A 12,431-nucleotide genomic window follows, 5' to 3' on the forward strand; every position below is an offset into this window, starting at 1 on the left:
AGGACTGCAGCTCCCAGAATGCCATGGGGTGAATGATTGACTACAACTCCCATCATACCATGGGGGGGGGGGAGAGACGCCTGCAGCTCCCAGCACACCTGGCGAAGGACTACAGCTCCCAGTGTGCCATGGGGTGAAGGACTGCAGCTCCCAGCATGCCATGGGGGCAAAGACTGTGACTACAATTCCCATCATGCCATTGGGGGGGGGAGGGGGGGAGGGAGGACTACAGCTCCCAGCATTTGGGGGGCAAAGGTCTGTGACTACAACTCCCATCATGCCACAGGGGCAGAGGCCTACAGTTCCCAGCATGCCGTTGGGTGCAGTACTTCAGCTCCCAGCATCTGGGAGTGGGGACGGGGACGGGGACTACAACTCCCATCATGCTGTGGGGTGCAGGCCTACAACTCCCAGCATGCCCTGGGGCAAAGAGGGCTGTGACTACAACTCCCAGCATGCCATGGGCAGAGGTTTTGTGTCCAAAGCGACCTCTTTAGGCCTCAAACCCTCATTTTGAGAGCAAACGTCTCACTTTTGGGTTCCTGACTCCCATGTTCAGGGCCTGGAGCCTCATTTCTGGCATTCCAACTTTCCTTTTAAGGAAGAAATCCTCTCTGTTGGGTCCACACCCACATTTTTAGGAACTAAAGCCTCATTTTAGGGAACCAAAGCCTCATTTTAGGGTCCAACAATCCCATTTTTAGAATCCTAACTCTTCTTTTTACTGCCCCAAACCTCATTTTTAGATCCCAAAGCCTTCTCTTAAGATCCAAACGCCCGTTTTTGGGGCTGAGATCCTCATTTTGAGGTGTCTCAAATTGACCCTCATTTTGAGTAGTCCCATTTGGGCTCCTTTTGGGGCCCAAAGCTTTGCTTTTAAGGTCGAAAGTTTTTTAGGGTCCAATTCCCCCGTTTTTGGGTTTCAAACAGTCATTTCTGAGTCTCAGAGTCAGATTTTCAGTGTCCAAACTGTACTTACAGGGCCCAAAGCCTCATTTTGGGGTCAAAGCTTCCTCTTTGGGGACAAAAAAACATCATTTTGAGAATCTAAACCCCCATGTTTAGGTCGCCAAACCTTTTTACAATCCTAAGCCTCTTTTTGAGGCCCAGACCTTTATTTTTTAGGGTCCAAAGCCTCATTTTTACTGCCCAAAGGTGCATTTTTAGGATTCGAGTCCTTATTTTAGGCTCCAAAGACCCAGTTCCAGGCTTTGGGGTGGGGGGGCGGGGAAGGGTCTTTTTTAATTATTTAATTACTTAATTTTAATTTTTCTTTTTTATTTGTTTTTTTCCAAGTTTACACTGAATACAAAAATAAATAAATAAATAAATAAATAAATAAATAAATAAATAATGGCCGTTTGGTGCAATTTTTGCCAAAAAGAAAACAAGAAAAAGACAAAAACCCAGAGCTTGGCAAGGGTCCAGCACCAGGGTTTCACCAGCGGACTTTTAATTAAGCTGCTGAAAATTAGGGATGAGCTTTTAACTCCTTGCTGCCTGCCACCAACCACTAATTGCATTTATTATTATTAATTTTTTAACTCAAAAAAGAACATTTTTAGGTTGGCTCAGACCCTGGTTATCAGCCCCATCCTGGTGGGATGCACCTGGGTGAGAAATGATGATTTTGCAGGATCTTGCCCCAAAATGTGGTTTGGAGGTCTGTGGAGTGGGGGGGAGGTGGGAGGAAAATCTTTATTGTTTTTTTGCCCCATCCCAGTGGGAAAAAAATATTTGGTAGAAATAGTTGTGGCGTTTTTTTGTTTGTTTGTTTGTTGTTTTTTTTGGAAATGCCTTTCCCCCCCCCCCCCCCCGTGTTGCTGCCTTCATGTCCCTTTGAGTGCTCCCCCCCCCAAATCCCTTTGGGCCCCCCCAATCCCTTTGGAGGACCCCGTGTCCCTTTGGTGCCCCCCCCCCCGCCCCCCTATATACCTTTGGGTGCTCCCTGGGTCCCTTTGGGGCCCCCCCCAAATCCCTTTGGGGAGCCCCATGTCCCTTTGCCCCCCCCCCCAATCCCTTAATATCCCTTTGGTGCCCCAGTCCCCTCTGGACCCCCACCCCCATTTCCCTCTCTACCCCCCTCCCAGCTGCCCCCCCCCATCCCCCATTAACCCCACCCCATCCCATTTTCAGGCCCCTCTGAGTGCCCCCCCCGTACCCCCACCCCTTCCAGGAGTCTCGTTTCCCCATTCAGTTTCCCAATTCGGTTTTCCCCATTCAGTCACCCCCACATTATGCCCCCCCCCTCCAGACCCCCCCCAAAATCCCCGTCCCCCTTAAGGGCCCCCAGCCAGCTCTGTCCCCATTCCCCCCCCCATGACGGGCGTCCCCAGCTGCCACCACCATGGCGGAGACGTGAGTGTCCCCCGGGGGGATTGGGGGGGGGGGTTCCCAAAGTCCCTTTGTGACAACACCCATGCCCCCTCCCCCCCCAAAAAAAATAATAAAAATACCCCTTAGGGTGCCCTCGGTGGAGGCGTACGAGGCCGCCCTGGTGCTGAGCGGGGTGGGGGACGCCCTGGGGTACCGGGGGTCCCGCTGGGAGTACTGCACCTCGGGGCCCCAGATCCACGCCGAGCTGGCCCAGCTGGGGGGGCTCGGAGCCATCGCCCTCGAGCCCCCCGAGTGGCCCGTCAGCGACGACACCGTGCTGCACCTCGCCACGGCCGAGGGGCTGGCCACCGGTAACGGGGGGGGGGCGTGGGGACCCCCCCCAGAGCAATTTTTTTTGGGGGGTGGCTGGGGGGTAAGGGGGTCGCTTTCGTGCACCATAGCCATATTTTTTTTTGGGGGGGGGGGGTGTATTTGTGGGGTGGGGGGTCCCTGTTGTACCCCAGACCCATATGGGGGGGGGTGGGGGGTAAGGGGAGGGGTCACTGTGTACCCCCAGACCCATTGTGGGGGAGGGGGCTGGAGGGTAACGGGGGTTGCTGTGTACCTCAGAGCCATTTGGGGGGGGGGTCCCTTTGTACCCCATACCTGTTGGGGGGGGGTAAAGGGGGGCCCTTCATAACCCAGAGCCATCTGGGGGGGGGGGGGGGCTGGGGGTAAGGGGGTCCCTTTTGTGCATCAGACCTATTTGGGGGGGGCTGGGGGGGTAGAGGGGGTCATTGTGTACCTCAGACCCATTTTGGGGGGGTTTTGGGGGTCCCTTTTGTATCCCAGAGCCACATTTGGGGGGTATATGGGAGTGGGGGGGGTCCCCCAGACCTATTTGGGGGGGGGCAATGGGGGTAAGTGGGGAGGGAGGTCCCTTTGTACCCCCAGACCCATTTTTGGGGGGGGGTTAAGGGGGGGTAAGCATGGTCCCTTTTGTACCCCAGAGCCTCATTGGGGGGGTTCCTGAGAGGGGGGGGGGGTCCCTGTGTACCCCAGACCAATCGGGGGAGGAGGTCCTTGGAGGGGGGGTGTAAGGGGAGGGTCCCCTTTGTGCCCCAGTTCCACTTTGCAGGGTCCCTGGGGGGTATTTGGGGGGAGGGGGGTTCCTTGATATACTCATGGGGGGGGGAGATCCTTTTCCCTTTATTTTAGGGGGGTCCCCAATTTCCCCCCCCCAATTTGGGGTGCCCAGGCGGGTCCCCTGTCATTGTGGGGATACTGGGGGGGGGGATCCACCTTCCCCTCCAATTTTTCTTTTTTGGGGGGGGGGGTTGGGGATGAGCTCCCTTCCCCCATTTTGGGGGGGGGGTCCCCACTGTGTCCCCCCCCCCCCCCAGGCCTGGAGGGGGAGCCCCTCCTGCAGGAGCTGGCTCGCCGCTACGTGGCCGCCATGGGGGACATGGAGGGGCGCAAGCCGGGGCCCACCAGCATCCTGGGTGCGTGGGGGGGGTGGGTTGGGGGTAGGGGGGGTGTTGTGGGGGTGGGGGGCTCACCCCAAATTCCCCCCCCCCCAGGAACCTCGCAGCTGCGGCCCGGGGAGCCCCAGGGGTATCGCATCCCCTTCAACCCCACCGGCACCGGCTGCGGGGCCGCCATGCGCAGCCTGGCCATCGGCCTCAGGTGGGGGGCACGGGGGGGGCAGGGACATGGGGGGGGGTCAGGGACATGAGGGGGGGGTCAGGGACTTGGGGTGACAGGGATGGGGACGGGGGAGGCACGGGGAGGGATGGGGGGGACACGGGGTGGGCCTGGGACATGGGGTGACAGGGATGGGGACAGGGGGGGCATGGGGGGGTATAGGGGGACATGGGACATGGGGGGGGCATGGGGGAGACATGGGGGGGGGCTGGGACGTGGGAGGACAGGGATGGGGACATTGGGGGCATGGCAGGGGGGCATGGGGACAGGGGTGGGGACATGAGGGGTTGAGGGACAGGGCCATGGGGGTGACAGGGATGGGGACGTGGTGGGGGGTCAGGGACATGGGACATGGGAGGGGGGGCAGGGATGGGGATATGGGACATTAGGGATGGGAACACGGGGGGGCTGGGGGACAGGGACATGAGGGGGGGGTCAGGGGTTGGGACATGGCGGGGACAAGGGTGGGGACATGGGACAGGGACTTGGGGGTGCAGGGACAGGGACATGAAGGATGGGAACGTGGCGGGGTGAGGGACAGGGTCACAGGGGGACAGGGATGGGGGTGAGGGTGTGGGATTTGGGGGAGGGGGGGGGTGACAGGGACATGGGGAGGGGGGGTGACAGGGCCGGGGCCACCGCAGGTACCCCCACGCCCGGGAGCTGCCGACGCTGATCCGGGTGAGCGTGGAGAGCGGGCGCATGACCCACCACCACCCCACCGGTGGGTGCCACCCCGGGGCGCGGGGACCCCCCAGGGACCCCCCACCCCAATCCCCTGACCCCCCCCACTCTGTCCCCGCAGGGTACCTGGGGGCGCTGGCCGTGGCCCTTTTCGGGGCGCTGGGGGCGCGGGGGGAGCCCCCCGAGAAGTGGGGGGCCGAGCTGCTGCGGGTCCTGCCCCAGGCGTGGGACTACGTGGAGAGCACCGGGGTGGCCGTCGGGGACAACGCCGCCGCCTGGCCCTTCTTCGGGGACGCCTGGCGCCAGTGAGGGGGTGCTGGGAGCACTGGGAGCACTGGGAGGGGGCACTGGGAGCACTGGGAGGGGTTACTGGGAGCACTGGGAGGGCACTGGGGTGGCCGTTGGAGACAACGCCATCACCTGGCCCTTCTTTGGGGACACCTGGCACTGGTGAGGAGGCACTGGGAGCACTGGGAGCACTGGGAGGGGGCACTGGGAGCATTGGGAGCACTGGGAGAGGGCACTGGGAGGGGGCACTGGGAGAACTGGGAGCACTGGGAGGGGGCACTGGGAGCACTGGGAGAGGTTACTGGGAGCACTGGGAGGGCACTGGGCGGCCACTGGGGACAACGCCATCACCTGGCCGTTCTTCAGGGACACCTAGCACTGGTGAGAGGGCACTGGGAGCACTGGGAGGGGGCACTGGGAGCATTGGGAGCACTGGGAGGGGCTACAGGGAGCACTGGAAGGGCACTGGGGTGGCCATAGGGGACAATGGCGCAGACTGGTCCTTCAGGGACAAGTGGCACCTGTAAGGGGGCACTGGGAGCACTGGGAGGTGTTACTGGGGATACTGGGAGTGCTTAGGGACATCCATGGCCTGGTGACCCTGATGTTCCCGGTGTCCCCAGTGACCCCAGTGTCCCTGTGACCCCAATGACCCCAGTGTCCCCACTGACCCTCCTGTTCCCATGACCCCACTGACCCCAATGTCCCTTCTGACCCCAATATCCCCACTGACCCTGGTGTCTCTGTGACCCCACTGACCCCTGTGACCCCAACGTCCCTGCTGACCCCAGTGTCCCTGTGACCCCACTGACCCCAGTGTCTCCACTGACCCCAATGTCCCTTCTGACCCCAATATTCCCACTGACCCCAGTGTCCCTGTGACCCCACTGACCGCTGTGACCCCAACGTCCCTGCTGACCCCGGTGTCCCTGTGACCCCAATGTCCTCTGTGCTCCCAGTGCCCCCAGTGTCCCCACTGACCCCAGTGTCCCCCCTGCCCCCGCTGTCCCCGCAGGTACCTGGAGTCCCGGGGGCTTCTGGAGGGCTCGGGCCCCCCCCGGCTGCCGGCGCTGCCGTCCCCGGCCGAGCGGGACGCCGAGTACCTGGGCTGGGCGCTGGGGGGGTGGCCGGGGCGCAGCGGCCACGACGCCCCCATGGTGGCCCTGGAGGCGCTGCTGGCGGCCGGCGGGTGCTGGGCCACCCTGTGTCACCGCGGGGTGCTGCACGGGGGGGACAACGACTCCACCGGCACCATCGCCGCCGGCTGCTGGGGGCTGCTGGGGGGGCTGGCGGCCGTGCCCCCCGGGCTGCACCGCGGCCTCGAGTACCGCGGGCGCCTGAGCGCCGCCGCCCGCCGCCTCCACGAGTTGGCCTGGGGGGGAGCCTGAACCCCCCTGACCCCCCCCCCCAAAAAAAACCCTGGGTCCTCGGTGTCACCCGCTTGTCCCAGCAGGAAATATTGGGGGGGGGGACCTGGGGGGTACTGGGGACCTGCGTGGGGTCATGGGGGGATTTGGAGGGTCTTGGGGGGGCTCTGGAGGGTCTGGGGGGGCTCAGGAGGGTCTCTGGGGGCTGCAGGGACCTTCCTGGGGTCCAGGGGGAGCTGAGGAGGGTCCCCAGGGGGCCACCAGAGCCACATCCCGGTGGCCTTCGCTCCCTCCAAGGATGGAGACCCCCCCCCAGAAGCTCCCTGCAAAGCTTTGATCCCCCCCCCAGTAAAAACGTGTCCCCTGCCACCCCCGTGTCTTGTTTTGTGTCACTGCGGCCACCATGGGGCTGGGGCCACGTGAGGCCACCGTGGCCTTGGCCCGGTCACTTTGGTGGCCACCCCCCCTGACAGAGGGCATTGGGCCCCCAGGGTGACACCGGTGGCTGTGGCCACCACGCGGCGCCTCCATGGCAGCACGGGTGGGGGTGGCTGGTGGCCAGCCCCCTGCTGGCACTGGTGGCCACGGCTGGTGGCTGTCCCCAGGACCGTGTTGGTGGCCATGGCCACTGACCTTGACCATGCTGGTGGCCATCCCCTTGACCACGGTGGTGGCTGTCCCCGTGGCCGTCCCCATGCCCATGGACATGACCATGACCATACTGGTGGCCACCCCCCACTGTACTGGTGGCCATCGCCATGACCATGCTGGTGGCCACCATCGTGGCTGTCCCCATGCCCATGACCTTGGCCATCCCCATGACCACGTTGGTGGCCACGGCCAGTACCATACTGGTGGCCATCCCCATGACTGTACTGGTGGCCATCCCCATGGCCATCCCCATGACCACGTTGGTGGCCATGACCAGTACCATACTGGTGGCTATCCCCATGACCACGCTTGTGGCCCATACCCGTGATCATACTGGTGACCAGCCCCACGACCACGCTGGTGGCCGTCCCCATGGCCGTGACCGTGACCGTGGCCGTGGTCCCATGACTGTGACCACCCAGCCCCGTGCCCATGCCCGTGGCCACCCCCACGCCCCCGCCGGTGGCCCCGCGGCGCCGTCCAGCAGCGAGCGGAGCCGGGTGCCGTAGCCAAGGAACCGGGTTTTATTCTGCTGCGGTTAAACAAGTGCCCAAGCCCCGGGGGGGGGGGGGCCCTGGGGACACCGGGGGACCTCGGGGGGGACACTGGGGCCAACCCGGACGCCGGGGCCCCCCCCGCCACCGGGGATATATATATATATTCATATTTATAGTTGCAGTGGTCCTCGTCACCCCCCCCCCAAAACGCCCCCCAACGCCGATGGCTGCCCCGCCCCGGATTTTGGGGTGAAACGAGGCAATTCCGGCAGTGTCTCTCCCCCCCTCCTCCCCCTCCCGTCCCCGCCGTCGCCAAGGGGGGGGAGGGGGCGGCCCGGGTGTGGTGGGGGGAGGGCTGGGGGGGGAGGGGGGGCCCCGCCAGCCCCCCCCTCAGTCGTCGATGCAGATGACTTCGCCCCCGCGCGGCTCCTTCTTCTCCGGCCCTTCGGCCTCGCGCTCCCGTTTCACCAGCACCGGGGGGCCGTTGGCAGCGGCTGCGAGGAGTTGGGGGGGGGACATTACTCAAGGAGGGGCTCCACACACTGCCCCCCCCCCCCAATAACACCCTCTTCCCTCCCTGCTCCCCCAGACCCAAGCATCTGGGTGCCCCCCCAAAGGGACCCAGGGGTCCCAGCCCCAATCCCAGGGGTCTGTGTGCCCCCCCCCGGGAGGAATCAGGTACGTGGGTGCCCCCCCCCCAAAGTATGTGGGTATCCCCCCCAAAAAAAAAAGGACCCAGGGGTCCGGGTGCTCACCAGTGATGAAGGAGCCGGGCGGCATCTGACTGTAGTTGGCCCCCCCAGGGGGGAGAGCTCCGGCCGGGGGGGTCCCAAAGGTGCCCCCATAGCTCTGGGGGGTGGCGTAGGGCCCCGGCGGGAAGGTCTGGGGACACGGGGACAAGGCTGTCACCCCCCACCCTGCTGCCTCTGGGGATCCCCCAGGGGAGTGTCCCCAGGGGACGGGCACCCCAGGGTGTCCCCAGGGGTCAGGGTGTGCCCAGGGGGTGAGGGTGTCTGGTGGGGGGGGGGTCAGGGTGTCCCCAAGAGGGGGGGGGGTCAGGGTGTCCCCAAGGGATCCAGGGGGTGAGGGTGTCCCCAAAGATCAAGGTGTCCCCAAGAGGGTGTCCCCAAGGCAGGGTGTCCCCGGGGTGTGCACCCTCCCCAAGCTTCTTGGTGCCCCCCAAGGCAGGGGGTGTCCCCAGGGTGCCCCCCAAGGTGGGAGGTGTCCCCAGGGTGCCCCCCAAGGCAGGGTGCGTCAGCACCCGAGCGATGCCCCCAGGCCCTCGAGGTCAGGGCGCGTGTAGGGCAACGACCCCAGGGAGGGGGGCACGACCCCGAGGAAGGGAGGACATCCCCATTGGGGGGGGGGGGTGGGAGGGGGTGACATATCCGGGGGGGGGGGCGCGCGGTGACTTACGGGCGGGGGGTGGCTCTCGGTGCCCTTGCTGGCGAGGCGGCTGAGGATGCTGCGCTCCGACATCTGCAGGCGGGCGGCGATGGGGGGGATGCGGGACAGGGTGGCGGGGAGGCGGGTGACGTCCGCCTTCATGTCGCTCAGCAGCTCCTCCAGCTGGTTCAGCACTGGCGCCGGGGGGGCGAAAGGGGGGGGAGAGAGAGAGAAAGAGGGGCGGGGGGCAGCCCGTCAGCGCCGGGGGGCCGCCCCACGCCTACTCGCAGCTTACTCGTAGGTTACTCGCAGGTTACTCGTAGGTTAATCACAGCATAGTCACGGGTTATTTGGGGAGCGGGGGTGGAGATACTCACGTGAGAGCAAGGAGGGGGGTGGGGAGAGGGAGGGGAAGGCGGGGAGCTACTCAAGGGATACTCGGGGGATGCACCAGCGGGAACTGGGGGCATGCTCCAGGGTGGGAGGACTCAGAGGTACACTGGGTATGGGTACGCCAGAGGTACTCTGGGTGTACATACTCCAGGTATGCTCCTTAGTCACACTGGAGATGCTCTGATTATGCTACTTACTCTGGGTATACTCTCTAGACACACTGGGACACTCCAGGTTTACTCTTTAGCCACTCTGGGTTTACTCTACACACACCAGAGTTGCTCTGGCTGTACTCCTTGCACACTCCAGGCATACACCTTAGACACACTGGAGATGCTCCGTGTATACTTTTTAGAGACACCAGAGATACTCCAGGCACACTGCTTGGGCACCTAGGGGCACATGCTTTAGCTACACTGGAGATACTCCAGAAATACTCCTTAGACACTCCAGGTATCCTCCCTAGACACCCCAGAGCTACTCCAGGTATAATCTTTAGCGACACCTGAGGTAGGGTATGTTACTTTGTCACTCTGGGCATATTCCTTAGATACACCACAGATACTCATTAGCCACTCTGGATATTCTCTTTAAATGCTCTGGAGATACTCTAGATTTATGCCTTAGGCACACCAAAGACACTCTTCAGATAGACCAGAGATACTCCAGATACATTCTACTTCTACCAGAGATACTCTGGGCATCCTTCTCGCATACTCCTAAGGCCAAGGGGCTCATGGGACGGCCTGCAGCTACATCACCAATACTCATTACTCAGCCACGAGATCCTCAGGGCACATTGCTAACGGACCCTTAGGGAGGGAATACTCAGGGAATACTCATCAGATCCCCCTGAGAACCTCTCCATAGCTACAGCAGCCTACAGCAATGATACTCATGGCTTACTCCAGTGATACTGCTGGCAAAGACCTTAAATACACCAGAGATGCTCTGGGCATACTCAGCACATGCCCCAAGAGTACTCCAGGCTTACTCATTAAATGCACCAGGGGCACTCTGGACAAAGCCTGTACATGCTGCAGGGATACTCTGGGCTTATGCATTACATGCAAGCAGGAACCGTCTGGGTACTCCCACTCTGTACACCAGAATTACTCCAGGTTTACTCGTTACATGCACCAGGGATACTCTGGCCACTGCAAGGGTTACTCAGAATATACTCATTCCATACCCCCGCGAGAGATACAGTGGGTAAATGCATTACATACTCCCGAAGCACACGGCACATACTACTTGCATCCTCCAGACTTCCACTACAGTTACTAAGCAGATACATCTTAGCGCAAAGCCCCGCGGTATGCAACAGAAGCTCCCGGCTGCTCCTCCTCGCGCACCCCGGAGCCCCTCGGGCCGCCCTGCGTCCGCGCCCCGCCTTACTCCGAGCTTACTCAAGGTTTACTCACACCCCGGAAACCCCTCGGGGGCCTTCCAGCAGCTGCCCCGCCGCCCCCCCGCGCCCTCCCCGGCCGCCAGAAAGCACGCGCAGAGCAAGGATACACCGGGAGCCGGTTGGGAGGAGAACCCCACTTTAATGATTGAGAGCGCGGGTACAGAGAGGTGCGAGGCGCTACACGGGGCGTCCGCGCCGGGCGCGCCGGCCCGCCCGCCTCTTACCCTTGTGCAGGACGGCGTTCGCGGGCTTGTTGCCCGCCAGCGACTCCTTGGACAAGTGCTGGTGGCTCTCGGCCAGGCACTCGACCTCGGCGAAGCGGGTGTTGAGGGCCATGGCGGGGTGGCTGGGGTCCTGCGTCATGTTCAGGTAGGCGGCGCGGCGCAGCTGCTCCTCGATCACCAGCGCCTGCTCCAGGAGCTGCGGGAGGGACGGGAGGGCAGGGGGGGGGAGAAAAGAGGGGGGAAAGGGGAAAAAAGGGGGAGGGGGGAGGCGGCCTCGCCACCAGCCTCGCCACCCCCATGGCCTCCGCGCATTCCTGGTGGCCTCCAGGCACCCCCAGTGGCCTCCGCGCCACCCCGGTGTCCTCTGCGCCCCCCTGGTGGCCTCCATGCCCCCCTGGTGGTCTCCGTGCCCCCCTGGTGGCCTCTGTGGCCCCCTGGTGGCCTCGTCACTGGCCTCACCACCCCGGTGGCCTCTGTGTCCCCCCGGTGGTCTCCACACACCCATGGTGGCCTCTGCGCCCCCCTGGTGACCTCCACGTCCCCCCATGGGGGCTCTGCCTCTTGTGCCCTGTCCCCATGCAACCCTCTCTGCCCTCATGCACGGCCCACGTGTGAGCACTGCCTGGGTGCACGCTCGCTGTGCCCGGCCCCTCGTGCGAGCCTGGCACTTGTGCACGGAGACCCTCGTGCAAAAAGCTCGCACAAGCGTGCAAACACAGCCCCTGTGTGCCAGCCCCACGAGCCGTGTCCCCAGAGCAGCCCCTGCGCAAGGCCAACCTTCGTGCAAGACCCCCGTGCGGGTGCAAGGCCCCCGTGCAAAGCCCTCGTGCAAGGCCCTCGTGCAAGGCCCCCGTGCGCTCACCTTGAAGCGGCGTGCGAGGAACTTGTTCTTCATCTCCAGGAAGTTTCCCTTCGAGGCTTCGCCCTTGAAGGGCTCGTTGATGACCCCGAAGGCGCCGTCGTTCTGGATGTCCGTCCAGCGCGCGTAGCCGTGGCTGCGCGCTAAGGACTGTCACCGCGTCACCGTGTCACCATGTCACCGCGTCACTATGTCACCATGTCACCATGTCACTACGTCACCATGTCACTACGTCACCATGTCACCACGTCACTATGTCACTGCGTCACTATGTCACCGTGTCACTGCATCACCATGTCACCACGTCACCGTCACTGTGTCACTATGTGACATGTCACCACATCATCACATCACTGTGTCACCATGTCACCGTGTCACTATGTCACCACGTCACCGTGTCACTATGTCACCACGTCACCATGTCACTGTGTCACTATGTCACTGTGTCACTGTGTCACTGTGTCAGTATGTCACCGCATCACCATGTCACCGTGTCACCAGGTCACCGTGTCACTATGTCACTGCATCACCGCATCACCATGTCATCGCATCACCGTGTCATCGCGTCACCGTGTCACTGCATCACTGTGTCACCACGTCAACCTCTTCCCCCTTGGTCATTCCCCATCTGGCGCACAGAGCTGTGGCCGC

General features: G+C 62.9%; 2 protein-coding genes across 4 annotated transcripts in view; one reads left to right on the top strand and one right to left on the bottom strand.

The window, feature by feature from the left end:
• The first annotated feature begins 2,328 nt into the window (after positions 1 to 2,328).
• LOC309890689 (ADP-ribosylhydrolase ARH1-like) lies at positions 2,329 to 6,506 on the top strand. Its single transcript, XM_082785113.1, has 7 exons — positions 2,329 to 2,358; positions 2,464 to 2,687; positions 3,720 to 3,818; positions 3,897 to 4,002; positions 4,665 to 4,744; positions 4,826 to 5,009; positions 6,008 to 6,506. Exons 1-7 carry the CDS (start codon positions 2,348 to 2,350, stop codon positions 6,378 to 6,380), a joined length of 1,077 nt encoding a protein of 358 aa, XP_082641239.1. The 5' UTR covers positions 2,329 to 2,347; the 3' UTR covers positions 6,381 to 6,506.
• A 1,021-nt stretch (positions 6,507 to 7,527) lies between these two features.
• CHD3 (chromodomain helicase DNA binding protein 3) overlaps positions 7,528 to 12,431 on the bottom strand; it is a 49,002-nt gene continuing 44,098 nt past the window's right edge. For 2 of the 3 annotated variants that reach the window (XM_082785116.1, XM_082785114.1), the window contains 5 exons: positions 11,784 to 11,916; positions 10,922 to 11,117; positions 8,924 to 9,087; positions 8,263 to 8,389; positions 7,529 to 8,001 (listed from right to left, as the gene is read on the bottom strand). In XM_082785116.1, the coding sequence (XP_082641242.1) occupies positions 7,898 to 8,001; positions 8,263 to 8,389; positions 8,924 to 9,087; positions 10,922 to 11,117; positions 11,784 to 11,916 (724 nt within the window). In that variant the 3' untranslated portion in view covers positions 7,529 to 7,897. Of the gene's footprint in view, positions 8,002 to 8,262; positions 8,390 to 8,923; positions 9,088 to 10,921; positions 11,118 to 11,783; positions 11,917 to 12,431 lie in introns of all 3 variants that reach the window. The other variant, XM_082785115.1, reaches the window with a different exon arrangement.

Source organism: Aythya marila (genome assembly GCF_965140915.1).
Source record: "Aythya marila genome assembly, contig: HAP1_HAP1_SCAFFOLD_305, whole genome shotgun sequence".
NCBI lineage: Eukaryota > Metazoa > Chordata > Aves > Anseriformes > Anatidae > Aythya > Aythya marila.